Below are 15,105 nucleotides of genomic sequence, written 5' to 3'. Positions count from 1 at the left end.
CCAGACAGCCACTAATAATTGATCAAAGCTGGTACTCAAAGTGAACCTATTTGCCATTATATTGCCCCTGACAAGGAAGTCATTTAGTAAATAACAGTATTGAGATACTATGCCAGGGCTTAGGATATTGGACTTTGAGGTCAGGACATTGAAACTGGCAACATAGATAATTGGCAACATAACTGGCAACATAAAAATGATATAAATATATAGACTTACATACTGGCTTTACCACTAGGAGATCTGCTACAAGTCTCCTTCAACTACTTTAAGCTATAAATTCCATATTTTTAAAGTGGAATCCCACAAAGTTGCTTTGATAACTAAGATACTATGATTAAAGCACTTTGTAGTGCACACCTGTAATCCCAGTGGCTTGAGAGTTCAAAGCCAGCCTCAGCAAAAGTGAGGCCCTAAGCAACTCAGTGAGATCTTGTCTCTAAATAAAATACAAAACAGGGCTGGGGGTGTGGCTCAGTGGTCAAATGCCCCTGAGTTCAATCCCCAGTACCCTCCCAAAAAAAAAAATACTTTGTAAATAACAAATTTCCATGCAAATGTGAGTTATTATTATGATTCTACAAATAGAACTTTAAAACAATAATAAAGTATAGAGGACTGGGGATGTGGCTCAAGCGGTAGTGCGCTCGCCTGGCATGCGTGCGGCCTGGGTTCGATCCTCAGCACCACATACAAATAAAGATGTTGTGTCTGCCAAAAACTAAAAAATAAATATTAAAAATTCTCTCTATCTTTCTATCTCTCTCGCTCTCTCTTAAAAAAAAAATAATAAAGTATAGACCTTGATAAAAGGATTGGTCAAAGGTAAGAAGGGGAAGAAAAGGAAGATGGTGCCATATAGGAATCAAAATAAACTATGGACTGCATCATTCAATATCATCCTCAAACAACTCAATGCTACTTTTTTTCTGACTGGTGTTAGGGAAATATATTACCTGCTTGGGAGTGATCACCACAGAAAGAATAATTCCATCGTCTTCTTCTTTAGCTCCTGGTACTGGAACAAAAATAGGTTCTGAGGGATAAAAGCCATCTTCTCTCCAAACCTGCAAAGTCCAAAAAAAGTATTTTATAAAAGGCCATTCATGGTGGGAAGCTTTCTATAGCTTCTGTTACTCCCAGTATGAAGTGGCTGTTGATAGAATATTGCAACAATAAAAAAAAAAATCAGGCTGAGTTGAATACAGGAGAGGATTGGGAAGCTTTGGCAGCCCCAGATTCCATCACCATCAAACATTATTTGTGTGATTATAATTTCCCATCAATCTGAAATATTTTTCCAACAACCTCAACTTCACATATTCTCCTACAATAACATCAAACATAGAATTGGTTTTTCTGGGCTTGGTGTTCATTTAGATTTCCTAAAGGAAACATATTCACTTTTCTTTTTTAAAATATTTTTTTATTTATTAATGGTCCTTTATTTATTTATTTATTTATGTATTTATATGTTGTGTTGAGAATCGAACCCAGTGCCTCACACATGCTCTTACACTGAGCCACAACCCCAGCCCCATAACCGCATCCCAGATGATTCCATGGTTCTCAAACTTAGGAAAAGAAAATGGTTTAGCTGTTTAAATATTAAACTATCAAGAATGACCTTAAGCAAAGCAAACTAATTCTAAGGACAGAAAAGGTCTTTGAAAATTTCAGAAAAAGATAAAGGTTTTTGTTACCTTCAGTGACTTGTTTATCACATCAACCTTCATCAGAGAATCCCCCACCAAATGCCGAAAGCCACAGCCATAGAAGAAATTATACTTTTTGCCACTGAACTGGCCATAGTTGATCTGAGGAAATTCAATGCCTCCTTCTTCCTCTAGGTCCTCATAATGTAGATTTTCATGAGAGCACCAGATCTAAAAGAGGTCCCAAAAGGATCTGAAGTGGTTGCTTAATTGTCATTTATTTTCTTTAGTGTAGGTCAGTGACGTATCATTTTTATATTGTTACTCTTTCCATCATGACTGCATAGAACATTATCAGATTTTGTGAATAAGTTGTCAAGTGACATGGGAGACGGAAGTAGCTTTTTATTCCACTAAAGACATTGATGGCTGTACATTGATATGTCTGTGGTAAGTGCAACTCATCTAGAAAGTGAGATGGTCAATGATAATCTCGAATGATTAGACATTGCACAACAATTAGAAAGTTTATATAGCTGTTTCAAAACACAAAAAGGATAGTCAACACAGTGTTCATTCCTACTCAGTTTCTATGATTCTTGTGTAAGCAAGATTTCATGACCTTACCCTGCTCAGCTAAATGTTATAAAACCTAATGGGCACCAAGCATTCTGGACAAAAGCCAAAGACTAAAGTAACACCACTGAAGTCAAAGTTTTAGTCTACTGTCCATTCATAGCATACCTTCCCATCACTCTGTTTCACAGCACTGGCTGAAGAATAGGACAATGGACTGAGGTTCTTTCCTGCAGGGTCATTCTCACTGATATGTAAGGGCAACACAAATCTTCGAGGGAAAGATAGTGCTGCCGAATTATAGACCTGTTGAGGAAAGAGAAATAAACAGATGAAAAATTGTCATACATAATAGGATAACAGCACACCCCAATAATTTGGATGCAGTCAACATTATTGGCATTCTTAAGTAATTATATAGACAATAATTTCCATTCATTCATTCAACAAATATTTGTTGACTATCTACCATAGGTTAATTACTATTTTAGACACTGGGGATATGCAGTAAACAAAGCAAAGTCTTTGGCTTCATGCAACTTATTCTAGTAGCAGAATAATAATAAATATTAAAATTATACAATATATGTTATTTAATTGGCTTCAGATGACCAAATGATTAAAGCCAGAGGTCTGCAGGACTAAATAGCAAGGAGAGGTGCTCTCTACTTCAGATTGGTTGTGAAGTAAAGGATTAACCTACAGGCCTGGATTGCTCAACCCCTGCATATTGTTGAGAAATGCCTGTTTTCATGACTAACCCTTGGCTAAGTCCTGGGAGCTGAGTTCTTGGAATGTTGTGTGTGTGTGTGTGTGTGTGTGTGTGTGTGTGAAGCCTTGAATCACACAGGTATTTTATGCTAACAATGTAACTGAAACAAACACCTGAATTCTCCTGACAGTCTGGAACTTTAGTAACTAAGATTTGTCCTGTAGGGGCTATATTCCTACTTGACCACTCCCAGATGCAATTAACTTAAAAATTTAGTGATTAGGTTTAATGGCCAAAAATGCACAGATGAAGAAAGAATTTTTAGATACTAAGGCAGTAGAAAAAAATAACCCCCCAAGAAAATGCTTAGAAAGAAACAAGGATAGAAAATACTAATAGGAATAAAATGACAGAAGGATAGGGTGAAAAGTACTAATGTAAGTGTACTGTAGTCCCCCTAAAAAGGAGAAAATGGTAGTGTCTTCATAATATCCCTGAGGCAAATTTCCAGTTCTTTGAAGTGGGACCTCACAGATCTGTATTCCAGGAATAAGAATAAAGCTTCAGCTATAAAGTTGAGTTACAGCTGCCAGACATGGGAATACTCATTGCTCACAGTACAAATATTACCATATGCAATATTTGAAGAACTAATGGGTAAAATGTTTCAAAATTATAGAAAGACATCAGACAATATATTCAAGAATCCTTAAAAATCCAAGTGAAAAAATTAAAAGGAAAGCATTTAAGATATTATAGCTTTATAAAAAACAGAGAAAAAAATTTTAAAGCAGCCAGAGGAGAGAAAAAGATAAACTCAAAGAAACAAAGATTAGATTAACAAATGATTTCTCAACAGGAATCAGAAGACAATAAAATGATATCTTAAAAGGGTTCAAAGAAAATAATTAACAACAGGGCTGGGGTTGTGGCTCAGTGGTACAGCGCTTGCCTAGCACATGTGGGGTCCAATTCTCAGCACCACATATAAATGAATAAAATAAAGGTCTATTGACAACTAAAAAATTATTAAAAGAAAAATTTTAAAAACAAAGAAAATAACTAACAAATTAGAGTTCTTTATCCATAAAAACATTCTTCCAAGAAGGAACAAAAATACATTTTTTCTGACAAATAAATTTCCATCAATAGATGAACAGATAGCAAAATGCAGAATCAAACAGAAAAATATTCAACCTAAAAAAGGAACAAAATTCTGATACATGCTACAACATGAATAAATTTTGAAAATATTATGTATGTAAAATAAGTCATACACACAAGGATGAAGTATATAAAACATGCAGATTCATGTACGAGAATATCTGAAATAGAACAATTACCAAAGGATGTTCTTTAGTTAGAAGAACATGTTTCCAGATAGAAATGTCTGAAAGACTAGGAAGAATTAAAAACAATAAAAAAGGTATAAATGAGGTCTAAAGGGGTAGTATGCATAATTATGATTACATAAGGAAATGATAATAATAATGCCTTTTAGTATTTAAAAAATACTTGGGAATCAACCTAACAAAAGAGGTGAAAGATTTATACAATGAAAACTACAGAACCCTAAAGAGAGAAGTAGAAGAAGATCTTAGAAGATGGAAAAATATACCCTGTTCATGGATAGGCAGAACTAACATCATCAAAATGGCGATATTACCAAAAGTTCTCTATAGGTTTAATGCAATGCCAATCAAAATCCCAACGGCATTTCTTGTAGAAATAGAGAAAGCAATCATGAAATTCATATGGAAAAATAAAAGACCCAGAATAGCAAAAACAATGCTAAGCAGGAAGTGTGAATCAGGCGGTATAGCGATACCAAACTTCAAACTATACTACAGAGCAATAGTAACAAAAACAGCATGGTACTGGTACCAAAACAGGAGGGTGGACCAATGGTACAGAATAGAGGACACAGAAACCAATCCACAAAACTACAACTATCTTATATTTGATAAAGGGGCTAAAAGCATGCAATGGAGGAAGGACAGCATCTTCAACAAATGGTGCTGGGAAAACTGGAAATCCATATGCAACAAAATGAAACTGAATCCCTTTCTCTTGACATGCACAAAAATTAATTCAAAATGGATCAAGGAGCTTGATATCAAATCAGAGACACGGCATCTGATAGAAGAAAAAGTTGGCTACGATCTATATACTATGGGGTCGGGCTCCAAATTCCTTAATAGGACACCCATAGCACAAGAGTTAATAACTAGAATCAACAAATGGGACTTACTCAAACTAAAAAGTTTTTTCTCAGCAAAAGAAACAATAAGAGAGGTAAATAGGGAGCCTACATCCTGGGAACAAATCTTTACTCCTCACACTTCAGATAGAGCCCTAATATCCAGAGTATACAAAGAACTCAAAAAATTAGACAATAAGATAACAAATAGCCCAATCAACAAATGGGCTAAGGACCTGAACAGACACTTCTCAGAGGAGGACATACAATCAATCAACAAGTACATGAAAAAATGCTCACCATCGCTAGCAGTCAGAGAAATGCAAATCAAAACCACCCTAATATACCATCTCACTCCAGTAAGATTGGCAGCCATTAGGAAGTCAAACAACAACAAGTGCTGGCGAGGATGTGGGGAAAAGGGTACACTTGTTCATTGTTGGTGGGACTGCAAATTGGTGCAGCCAATTTAGAAAGCAATATGGAGATTTCTTGGAAAACTGGGACTGGAACCACCATTTGACCCAGCTATTCCCCTTCTCGGTCTATTCCCTAAAGACCTAAAAAGAGCATGCTACAGGGACACTGCTACATCGTTGTTCATAGCAGCACAATTCACAATAGCAAGACTGTGGAACCAACCTAGATGCCCTTCAATAGACAAATGGATAAAAAAAAAAATGTGGCATTTATACACAATGGAGTATTACTCTGCAGTAAAAAATGACAAAATCATAGAATTTGGAGGGAAATGGATGGCATTAGAGCAGATTATGCTAAGTGAAGCCAGCCAATCCCTAAAAAACAAATGCCAAATGTCTTCTTTGATATAAGGAGAGTAACTAAGAACAGAGTAGGGATGAAGAGCATGAGAAGAAGATTAACATTAAACAGGGATGAGAGTTGGGAGGGAAAGGGAGAGAGAAGGGAAATTGCATGGAAATGGAAGGAGACCCTCAGGGTAATACAAAATTACATACAAGAGGAAGTGAGGGGAAAGGGGAAAATAATACAAGGGGGAGAAATGAATTACAGTAGAGGGGGTAGAGAGAGAAGAGGGGAGGGGAGGGGAAGGGGGATAGTAGAGGATAGGAAAGGCAGCAGAATACAACAGACACTAGTATGTCAATATGTAAATCAATGGAAGTGTAACTGATGTGATTCTGCAATCTGTATACGGGATAAAAATGGGAGTTCATAACCCACTTGAATCAAAGTGTGAAATATGATATATCAAGAACTATGTAATGTTTTGAACAACCAACAATAAAAAATAAAAATAAAAATAAAAAAGAGAGAGAATTAAAATATACAAGTAGAGTGGAATATAAGCCACGAGTAAACAAAGGGACTTAAAGTACTGCAGAGTCCTTGAATTGTCTGACAAGAAGTAAAAAGACCAATTTACAATGTATTTTAATAATTGCTTATATATTTAAGTCTCTAAAATAATTGCTCAAAGAACATAAAACCACCAAAGTAATGGGCAAGGTTTGGGGGAGTGGAGAGGCAAATTAAAAAATAAAATGTAGAGAAGGTGAAAAAAGAGGAGAAAAAGAATCATTATACAAATAAGAAACAAATCGCAAGATGACATTTTTAAACCCTGATATATTAGTGCTTGATTCAACTAAATGGCTCAATTAAAAGTAAGGAATTACCACAGTGGATTTTTAAAATACATGCTGCTTACAAATACAAATTTTGAAAGATTAAAAGTAAAAGGATAGAAAAGTTATAGCCCGCAAACAGCAAGAAAAAAGTAAATTTTAAGACAAAAAACATTGTTCAGAGGTAAATATTCAACAAACTAGAAAAGTAAAACAATTCTAAATTCATATGCACATAATAACAGAGCACCAAATACGTTAAAGCAAAAATTAGAAGGACTATATGGATAAACAAAAAAATCTATATGCTATTTTAAAATATATCTTTTAATAACTAATAGATCAGAAATCAATAAGGACAGAGAACATTTGAATATTATTAGCCAATGTTATCCAATTGACAAACATGAAAATTACATCCAAAATACAGAATATATCTCCTTTTAAGATGCATATTTTTAATATGGCATTTTTTTTAGTTGTAGATGGACACAATATCTGTAATTATTTATTTTTATGTGATGCTGAAAATCAAACCCAGTGCCTCACATCTGCGAGGGAGGTGCTCTATCATTGATCTACAGCTCCAGCCCCTAAGATGGCACATTTTTTAAATGAACTTACTTTGGCTCTTAAAGCAAATCTCAATACATTGCAAAGTATTAAAATCATACAGTAAAATTAAACTAGAAATCAGTGACAAAAACAACCTAGAAAAATCCCTGTATGTTTGAGAATAAGAAATAAAGAAATGCTTCATGTTTGTATAAATAAGTCAAAATATACTCTACGGTCAGGTATTTCTAAAAAGGACAAATAAAATTTTTTAGAAAGAAATAAAGGTATGTATTTCAAAGAAGAAAAGTCAGTGAAAATCAGAAAATGCTTTAACTTAAAATTTTAAAAATAATAAAATACATCAAAACTTGTGGCGTGCAGCTAAAGCTCTCTTAGAGAAAAATTTACAACAGCAAAAGTTTAAGCTAGAAGGAGAAAAGATGAAAAACAACAAACTAAGTTAAAAGAAGGGTAGCACATCAGCATGATGAAAGCAGAAAAGAAAATAATAAGAGAAAAAAATGATAAAATTGAAAACACACACACACACATTAAAGAATACCAACAAAATCACAAAGATGATCTTTTGGAAAATCCTTATTAAATCAATTAGATCCTGACAAGCTAAACAAACAAGATAGACAATGAAAACAACCATATTAGGAATAAAAAAAAATGTGAGAAGAGGTAGGGCAACCTGTCAATTGACTACATGCATCTAAAAAATACCAGATGATCATAGTATAGGTAACTTCTACCAATAAAATTGAAGTTTTAGATGACATGGATTAATTTCTACAAAAACACAATTTACCAAATCTGACACAATAAGAAACAGAGAATTGGAATAATCCTATACCATTAAAAATAGAATTCATAATTTAAGGTTTATCTGTGGAGAAATTCACAGGCCCAAAAGGCTTTACTATTAAATTATTACAAAAAAATTTAAGAAATAATGCCAATCCTATATAATCTCACCAGAAAGAAGAAAAAGAAAGAAAAATTTCCAACTTGTCTGAGATCAGCAAAACCTTGAAACCCATACCTTATAAGGGCATTATAGAAAAAAATTACAAGTTAATTTTATTCATGAACACATGTAAATTATTAGCAATATTTAAATATTAGCAATGCAAATCTACCAATGCATTAAAAAGAAAATACAAAAAAAAAAAAAAAGCAAATACCATGCAACCAACTGGAATTTACTTTAGGAATGGAAGTAAACTTCAAAATTCAATCAATGGCTGTTCTAAACATTCCTTAAGAATCAATCATTGTGGGCTGGGGTTATAGCTCAGCGGTAGAGCACTAGCCTAGCATGTGTGAGGCCCTGGGTTTGATCCTCAGCACCACATAAAAATAAATAAATAAAATAAAGTCATTGTGTCCAACTACACCTAAAAAATAAAAATAAAAAAGAATCATTCTACTTTACCACATTAATGGGATAAAGGATAAAATTTATGTTATTATCTCAGCAGTGCAGAAAAACTTCTGATGAAATCCAATATCCATCCATGATAAAATTCTTAAAAATATAGGAATAAAAGGATACTTTCCTAATCCAATAAAGTGTGTCTTTATTTTTTAAATTTATTAATAATTTATGTTCATGCACAACCTGCACACAAATGTTTATAACAGCTTTATTCACAATCACTGAAAATTATAAGCAAACAAGATGTTCTGTAGAGAAATGGATACTCAACTTTAGTACAAGAGAATATTACTCAACTATAAAAAGAAATGAGCTATCAATTTTTTTCTTTAAACCTAAAACTTCTCTAAAACATAAATCTATTAACTTATTTTAATATACAGTAAACAGCATGCTTAATGATAAAATGCTGAAAGCTTTTCCTCTCAGATTGGGACTCAGACAAGGACATCACTATCACCACTTACATTCAATAATGTACTGGAGATCCAGTGACATAAGACAAGGAAAAGAAAAGATCAAATAAACAGTTTAGAAAGGAAGAAAAGAAAATGTCATTTTTTGCATATGATAAAGATAGTGATATGGAAAATCTAAAAGAATCTATGGATTTTTAGAATTTATAAGACTCTTACATTATTGACTACAAGATGAATAAAAATCAGTTGCTGAGGAGGATTCAAGATGGCAGACTAGAGAGAGGCTGCGTTCTGTGTCACTCTGTGACTTGGGATTCAAGTAGTGGGAATACTGTTTCTCTGCAAGTGATTAGTGGACCCCTGAGAGCTCCTCCATTGAGGAATCATGGCTGCAGTGCCAGCACTGGACTCCTGGCCACTCGCCAACGAAGGACCTCCTGGTACCCGAGAAGGACCATCAGCGCCTGCGCAAGACTCCTGACTACTGCCCACATGAAGGATCGCTGGCTACAGTTCCCATGTGGAAGCCCATCTACCAACGTGGGGTTCTGCCTGTGGCCTCCATCTTGGGACAGCAACCACAACCATAGTCCCCTACGTGCAGTAGTCTGCACCTGGGGACACTGCACAGGTCCGGAGACAGCTGCCAGCCACAGCACTACATGCCACAGAACTGCATCTCTGTACACACGGCACATTGCCACCACCCAGCCCCACCCAACCTGGCACCCATGGGTGAAAGCAGCCGCCTCCATCTTGGGACGCCTTTGTCACCATCTTTAGCTGGGGCAACCCCCAGCTTGGAACACTGGCTGGGGCTTAGAAGCAATATCAAGGTACTTAAAATCCCCAACTCCCTCCTCTTCCAGACAGCTAACTTGGCACAGTAATTGCAGCTATGTAGCCAGTCCATATCTCGAAAAACCTGGTCCTGACCAACTGCTCTCTGACAGGTGCGTAGCCCACAAGACCTCCAGAAAGAAAGGTTCTTTATTGGTAAGTAGAAATGGAAGGGGTGAGTGAGATACAGTTTAGAAACTAAATTAGGGACTAGGAATTGTGAGGTTTACAGACAATATAAGGAGATAAGACCACAGGCCCACATCACACAAGCCAGCTCCAAAGGAGATCCTTGGAGTGCATTTTTTTTTCTTTATACTAAAGGAAAAACCAATCAAAGGAGAAACCAAGTCAAATTAAATACCAAAAATAATCAAAAATGACCAGGAAAACAAATCATGTCTCAATAATAACCCTAAACATTAATGGCCTAAACTCACCAATCAAAAGACATGAACTGGCAGATTGGATTTAAAAAATAATATATATATGCTGCCTTAAAGAGACTCAACTCATAGGAAAAAGACACGCACAGACTGAAAGTGAAAGGTTAGGAAAAAACATACCACTCACATGGACTATGGAAACAAGCATACTTGTTTCCATACTCATATCAAATAAAGTAGGTGTTTCCATACTCATATCAAATAGACTTCAAGCCAAAGTTAATCAAAGGGGATAAAGAAGGACATTTTATACTCCTTAAGCGAACCATACATCAACAAGACATAACGATTATAAATATATGTATGTATGTCCCAAACAATGGAGCATCTCCATTTATCAAACTCTTTTCAAGTTCAAGAGTCAAATAGACAACAACACAATTATCCTGGGTGACTTTAACATACCTCTTTCACCACTGGATAGATCTTCCAAACAAAAGCTAAACAAAGAAAATATAGAACTCAATAACACAATAAATAACTTAGACTTAACTGACATATATAGAATATTTCATCCTTCAACAAGAGAATACACTTTCTTCTCAGCAGCACATGGATCCTTCTCTAAAATAGACCATATACTATGCCACAAAGCAAGTCTTAGCAAATACAAAAGAGAGAGAGAGAGAGAAGAGAGAGAGAGAAAGAGAGAGAGAGAGAGAGATACTACCCTGCATTCTATCAGATCATAATGGAATGAAACTATAAATCAAAGATAAAATAAAAAATAGAAGCTACTCCAATACCTGGAGACTAAATAATATGTAATTAAATGAACAATGGGTTGCAAAAAGCATTAAAGAGGAGATTAAAAAATTCTTAGAGGTAAATGAGAACACTGATACAACATATTGAAATTTCTAGGACACTATGAAGGCAGTACTAAGAGGAAGGTTCATTGCATAGAGCTCATTCCTTAAAAGAAGAAAAAGTCAACAAATAAATGACCTAACACTACATCTCAAAGCCGTAGAAAAAGAAGAACAAATCAACATCAAAAGCAGCAGAAGACAGGAAATAAATGAAATCAATGAAATGGAAACAAAAGAAACAATTGAAAAAAATGACAAATCAAAAAGTTGGTTCTTTGAAAAAATAAATAAAATTAATAAACCCTTAGCCATGCTAACAAACAGAAGGAGAGAGAAAACTCAAATTACTAACATACATGATGAAAAATGAAATACCACACCAGACACTATAGAAATACAGAAGATAATTAGAAATTATTTTGGAAATTTATACTCCAATAAAACAGAAAATATTGAAGGCATCGACAAATTTCAGAGTCATATGATTTGCCCAAACTGAATCAGGAGGATATATACAAGTTAAACAGATCAATTTCAAGCAATGAAATAGAATAGGGATGCAGCCACATCAATGTTTATAGCAGCACAATTCACAATAGCTAAATGTGGAACCAACCTAGTTGCCCTTCAGTAGATGAATGGATAAAGAAACTGTGGTATATATACACAATGGAATACTACTCAGCATTAAAAAAGAATAAAATCATGGCATTTGCAGGTAAATGGATGGAGTAGGAGAATATAATGCTAAGTAAAGTAAGCCAATCCCAAAAAAACAACAAGATATGTAATATCCTTATAATGAAAAGTACAACATTACTGAGAGAAATTAAAGAGGATCCCAATAAATGGAGGAATATTCCACATTCATGGATTAGAAGACTCAACACTGTAAAGATAACAGTCATCCTCAAGTTGACATATACTTGCAATGATCCCAGTAAGGTTTTTTTCCATTGCAAAAACTGACGAACTGATTTGAAAATTTATGGGTATGCAGAGAGCTAAGAAAAACGCAGGCAATCTTAAAAATGAAAACAGCTAAAAAACTTAAAACTACAGATATCAGAACCTACCATAAAGCTATAAATAGTTAGGAAGTATAGGTAAACTTATTAATAGGTACTGTTTTAAGATATTTTAAAATAAAACTATAAATGAAAAGTAAAACTAAAGACAAAGCAAATTTATATTATATAATACAAGAGCAATTTTTACCTTGAATTTAGTATCAGGAAAAAGTGAATCTTTTCAGCCAGATGAACTAATACACTGGTGGTCCATTTTAATATCCTTCCAGCAAAACATGTTCAATATATTCAGTGCTTAAATGTAATATAGAACTACTCACAATGGCTTCACAGCACCTATCTTAGCTGTCTTTATCATGTTTTCTATTTACTAAGCATTAAGTAAGCTACTTCAAATTATTTTTTAATATTAAATAAACAAATGACAAACCTGTATCTTCAATGCTTTAAAACTACTCTCCCTCCTTGTTTGCTACAAGAGGGCAAGGGAAACAGATAATTCCAAAGCCAAAGCCAGATTTTGGAAACAATATATTTATTTTATTTATTTATTTTCCAAAGCCAGATTTTGACTGCATCACAGCTCTCCTGCCAACTGACAAATCAGTGACGTTTACCTGATCGAGCCCTTCCCCAGATTTCCTGAGATTCTGTAGTTGGTAAATATCTAGGTTTCTTCCATTATCTTGACAGCACATATCAATTATAATACAGCCCTCATCCTCAAAGGCATTGATTTGATGAAAAGTAATAAAAGGTTTGCTGTAGTACACCCCTGGAAGAAGCTGCAGGGGAAAACACAAACTGAGGTTGGTTGGTTGGTTTAACATTTTCTTTTCTTTCCTTTAGGGAACAGATCCACAAAATTCAAATTAAGGACACCCCTACTCCTTATATTGTACACCCAGTAGTTATAAAAGTAGAATCCATAATGTAGAAACAAATGTGCTTTAATTTAATTGCTTGCTTAATTATTTGATATAGAACAGTCAACTGCAACAACTAATTAGAAAGTCCTCATGAAATATGGTCCAATGTTTTAAAGGATAAATAAATTCTTAACTACATAGTTAAATAGAAAATACTACTACTTCGTAAACCTATTAACTAATTAACTAATTTTTTTCAAAGAATTAATTAATTCTTTTTCAAAGTAATGCACTCATTATTAAAATTTTTAATGAAATTCAGGTAGAGCAAAATTAGAATAGTACTACTTGGAAAGGTTAAAATGTAACAGCACTGTTATTAATCAGGAGTATAAAAAGATATTCAACTAACATGGCTTGAACTTTGGTGGGGTTATCATATTGACATGTTGATAAGTCACAGAAGGAACTAATGGAAGTATCATTGCAAAAGTTACAGAGGATCTCTCGTGAGTACTACTCTCTTTCGCAACTCCTATGATAGGGAAATCCATGATAAGAGAGTTTCCTAGATGCCATTTTAATTGAATCAGATAATTAAAAGAATAAAAACATTTTCTATAATTTTCCAATATGTAAATACACTGTAGTAATTAATAACTAGCCCAACCAACAAAAGAAGGTGATATTCTTGATTAAGGGTGTCTTAAATAATGCTGGTGACGATTTAAAAAAAATCAACCACAAGGAAATTCACATTTGAGTCCAACCATTTTCATGATAAATATTCTCAAAATACTCCACCTGTCCAGTGTGTTTATCCACCACATAAAATCGGGTATTATACTGAGGTTCCCAGCTTATCCCATCTGAAAAGGCCTTTCCTCGAATTTTAGAAGTGACAATTTTCCACAGGTTCATCTTTAGAGGCTGTTCAATGAAGATTATATAGTTCTTTGTCATTCCTAAAAGGTTCCATTAAACAATAAAATATTATTTAGCAAACTGGAATTGTATGAAATGTGACAGTTACAGGACTGGTGCCTGGACATATTATTGCTGACCTAAACAAACGACAGCCAGAAATACTTCTTCACTATTTCCCAGCTTTGCTAGACATATTTCCTGTTCCTACATAAAAAGGGGAACTGCTTAGAATAGCTTGGGTTGAATGTCCTCAGCTTATCTGTCATCTTTTTTATATTTAAACTATTTTGGTTTATGAACAAAGTAAAGTGTCATTTATGACCTGTACATTTATCCTTAGTCCTTTTCTATTTATACTGGGGGGTATATATACACCTAGGAGCACGGCCAGAACAATTTAAAATACAGAAAATAAATATTCTGAATAGAAGTTGAAGGAATCTGTGTAGAATATGAATTTGCCCAAAAACATATAGTCTAGACCATGTATGATGATTACTTGTGGGCTTTAAAGTTGCGAAAACTGTGAACTGTCACTTAACTTTTTGGTAATTTCTTGCACTGAAGTTAGAAAGCTAGCAGTTAGCTAAGTTCATTTTATTTAATCAAGTACTTCTTATGCAAGCAGTTAGCTAGCATAAGAAGTGCTTGACTAAATAAGATGAACTTAGCTGGTATTAAAATGCAAACCTGGTATTATCACAACACTCTTAACAAACTATTAACACAGCACTTGCCAAAACAGGGCCCAGTGCAATTTGCCTCCTCTCTGGACTCACCAAAGCTGTGGTAGTAAGAAGGTTTCATTTTCTCTTCAGAAGAAATAGAACATATCACCTGGGCTCCATGTATTGTTTCCCCAAGGTCCACCTTCTCTGGAGGAACCCGAATAATATTATAGCAGGAACCTGGAAAACAGACCTGTCTTTACTGTTTACATACATTCTAGAATAATAAGGAAAAAAAAAAAAACCTTACCTTTGTCAAGGACTTGGCAGTTAGTAGG

At 34.4% G+C, this 15,105-nt stretch overlaps 1 protein-coding gene across 4 annotated transcripts in view; it reads right to left on the bottom strand.

Moving 5' to 3' along the window:
* Positions 1 to 15,105, bottom strand: part of Bco2 (beta-carotene oxygenase 2) — a 35,285-nt gene that overhangs the window by 4,069 nt on the left and 16,111 nt on the right. For all 4 annotated transcript variants that reach the window (XM_077796917.1, XM_077796918.1, XM_077796916.1 and 1 more), the window contains 6 exons: positions 14,879 to 15,007; positions 13,977 to 14,137; positions 12,921 to 13,088; positions 2,400 to 2,537; positions 1,704 to 1,886; positions 957 to 1,067 (listed from right to left, as the gene is read on the bottom strand). In XM_077796917.1, the coding sequence (XP_077653043.1) occupies positions 957 to 1,067; positions 1,704 to 1,886; positions 2,400 to 2,537; positions 12,921 to 13,088; positions 13,977 to 14,137; positions 14,879 to 15,007 (890 nt within the window). The remainder of the gene's footprint in view (positions 1 to 956; positions 1,068 to 1,703; positions 1,887 to 2,399; positions 2,538 to 12,920; positions 13,089 to 13,976; positions 14,138 to 14,878; positions 15,008 to 15,105) is intronic.

Source organism: Urocitellus parryii, chromosome 4 (assembly GCF_045843805.1).
Source record: "Urocitellus parryii isolate mUroPar1 chromosome 4, mUroPar1.hap1, whole genome shotgun sequence".
Classification (NCBI taxonomy): domain Eukaryota; kingdom Metazoa; phylum Chordata; class Mammalia; order Rodentia; family Sciuridae; genus Urocitellus; species Urocitellus parryii.
This window is presented reverse-complemented; position numbering and strand designations above follow the sequence as displayed.